The sequence below is a fragment of the Zea mays genome, chromosome 2, assembly GCF_902167145.1.
Source record: "Zea mays cultivar B73 chromosome 2, Zm-B73-REFERENCE-NAM-5.0, whole genome shotgun sequence".
In the NCBI taxonomy this organism is placed as follows: Eukaryota; Viridiplantae; Streptophyta; class Magnoliopsida; order Poales; family Poaceae; genus Zea; species Zea mays.
The window spans coordinates 210,389,604-210,391,061 of NC_050097.1; the positions used below are offsets into that span (position 1 = coordinate 210,389,604).

The 1,458-nt window shown below is 56.0% G+C and overlaps 1 protein-coding gene across 1 annotated transcript; it reads right to left on the bottom strand.

Annotated features, from left to right (window-relative positions):
• Positions 1 to 281: 281 nt before the first annotated feature.
• LOC103647718 (Harpin-induced protein) lies at positions 282 to 1,136 on the bottom strand. Its single transcript, NM_001158192.2, has one exon. The coding sequence runs from the start codon at positions 1,075 to 1,077 to the stop codon at positions 415 to 417; it is 663 nt and encodes a 220-aa protein (NP_001151664.2). The 5' UTR covers positions 1,078 to 1,136; the 3' UTR covers positions 282 to 414.
• Between the last annotated feature and the right edge of the window lie 322 nt (positions 1,137 to 1,458).

A 1,458-nucleotide genomic window follows, 5' to 3' on the forward strand; every position in this document is an offset into this window, starting at 1 on the left:
GTTATATAATCTTTCACTAGTGTAATTAATTTTATAATTAGACTATATTTACTTTAATACTCGTAATTTGACGGTTCTTGTTGCGTAAATATGAACGACCGACGTGGACGCGCGGTAAGCGAGTAGTGGTAATCCAGAAGCAAAACGACGGATTCGCACGCCGCTCGCGTTGTTTACGGTGGTTCGCTAGAGCTGTACACGTAGCGTGAGCCATTTTTAATAATTTCGACGCGTCCGTAGTATTTTGTCCTGGTCTCTTTTTTTTCTTGATTGATATTGAGCGCAACCTGCATTGCTTTTCTTTCATTCTAGAAGAACGGGAGCACCAGAGCAACACAAGTAGTAGTACTAGTAAAAGAAGAGAGCCGGACGGCCAATCGACACACAGAAACAAGGGATCCTCCGCCTCCGACCCTAGTCATGCTCCTGCGCACGCCCTGCACCCTCTGGGAACCCCGCGCCAGAGCCAGAGCCAGCGCCGGACCCCGTGCGGACGGTGGCCACGCACCGCGAGCTGCTCTCCCCGTGGAACACGTATATCCGGACGAGGCACACCACCTCGACGGAGACGGGCACCTCGAAGGCGCGCAGCACGAGCGCCTTGCCCACCACCCTCGCCACGGCCACGAACGGCAGCACGCCCGCGACGGCGTCCGACGCGAAGTGGGGGCTCTCGGCCACCTTCACCCCGTCCACCACCGTGGCCGGCTCGACCCGCGCCGTGGCCCCGCCCCCGACCTCGCCCGCCGGCACCAGCGTCTCCCCGACCGGCGCGCCGTGGTACGTCACCGCGCTCAGCGCCGCGCCGTACCGGAACGGCGCGTTGCTCGGGTTGCTCACCACCACGTGCACGCCCACCGACAGCTTCAGCGCCGGGTGCGGCAGCAGCCGGAACTCCTCGATGCCCACGTCCACCGGCGTCGCCACCACGCGCGGCGGCCGCGGACGGTACCGCAGGTAGAAGGCCAGCGCCAGCGCGCCCAGGATCACCAGCACGCCCAGCGCCACGCAGCACGCCAGGCGGTGCGCCCTCCGCCTCGCCTTGCTGCTGCCCTTGTTATTGTTATCATCACTCATCTTCGCCGAATCCCTTCTTGATGCTGAGTTGCTCAGTACGTAGAATTGAACACAGCGATGGCAACATGCATGACAGAGAGTTATATTTGTTGCTCCACATCTTTGTTGGCAGAGGTGCTTGCTTGTTCTACCGGATTTTCATCTGGTGGTTTGGAATTCCGTGTTCATTGCGTTTTTTATAACTGGTTGCAGGTGAAGACGCTTTTACATGTCGTCTATCTGCTGAGGCTAAATTATTGCCTTGAGATGCGCCTAAAACTCAATTAATAAGAGGATTATGGTTGCTTTGGTATGTCTCTTTTGATTCTCCTTTTTTTAACCAAAGAATGTCTCTTTTGATTTGATCGTTGATGTAATCCCAGTTGGTAGGTATATATCTTA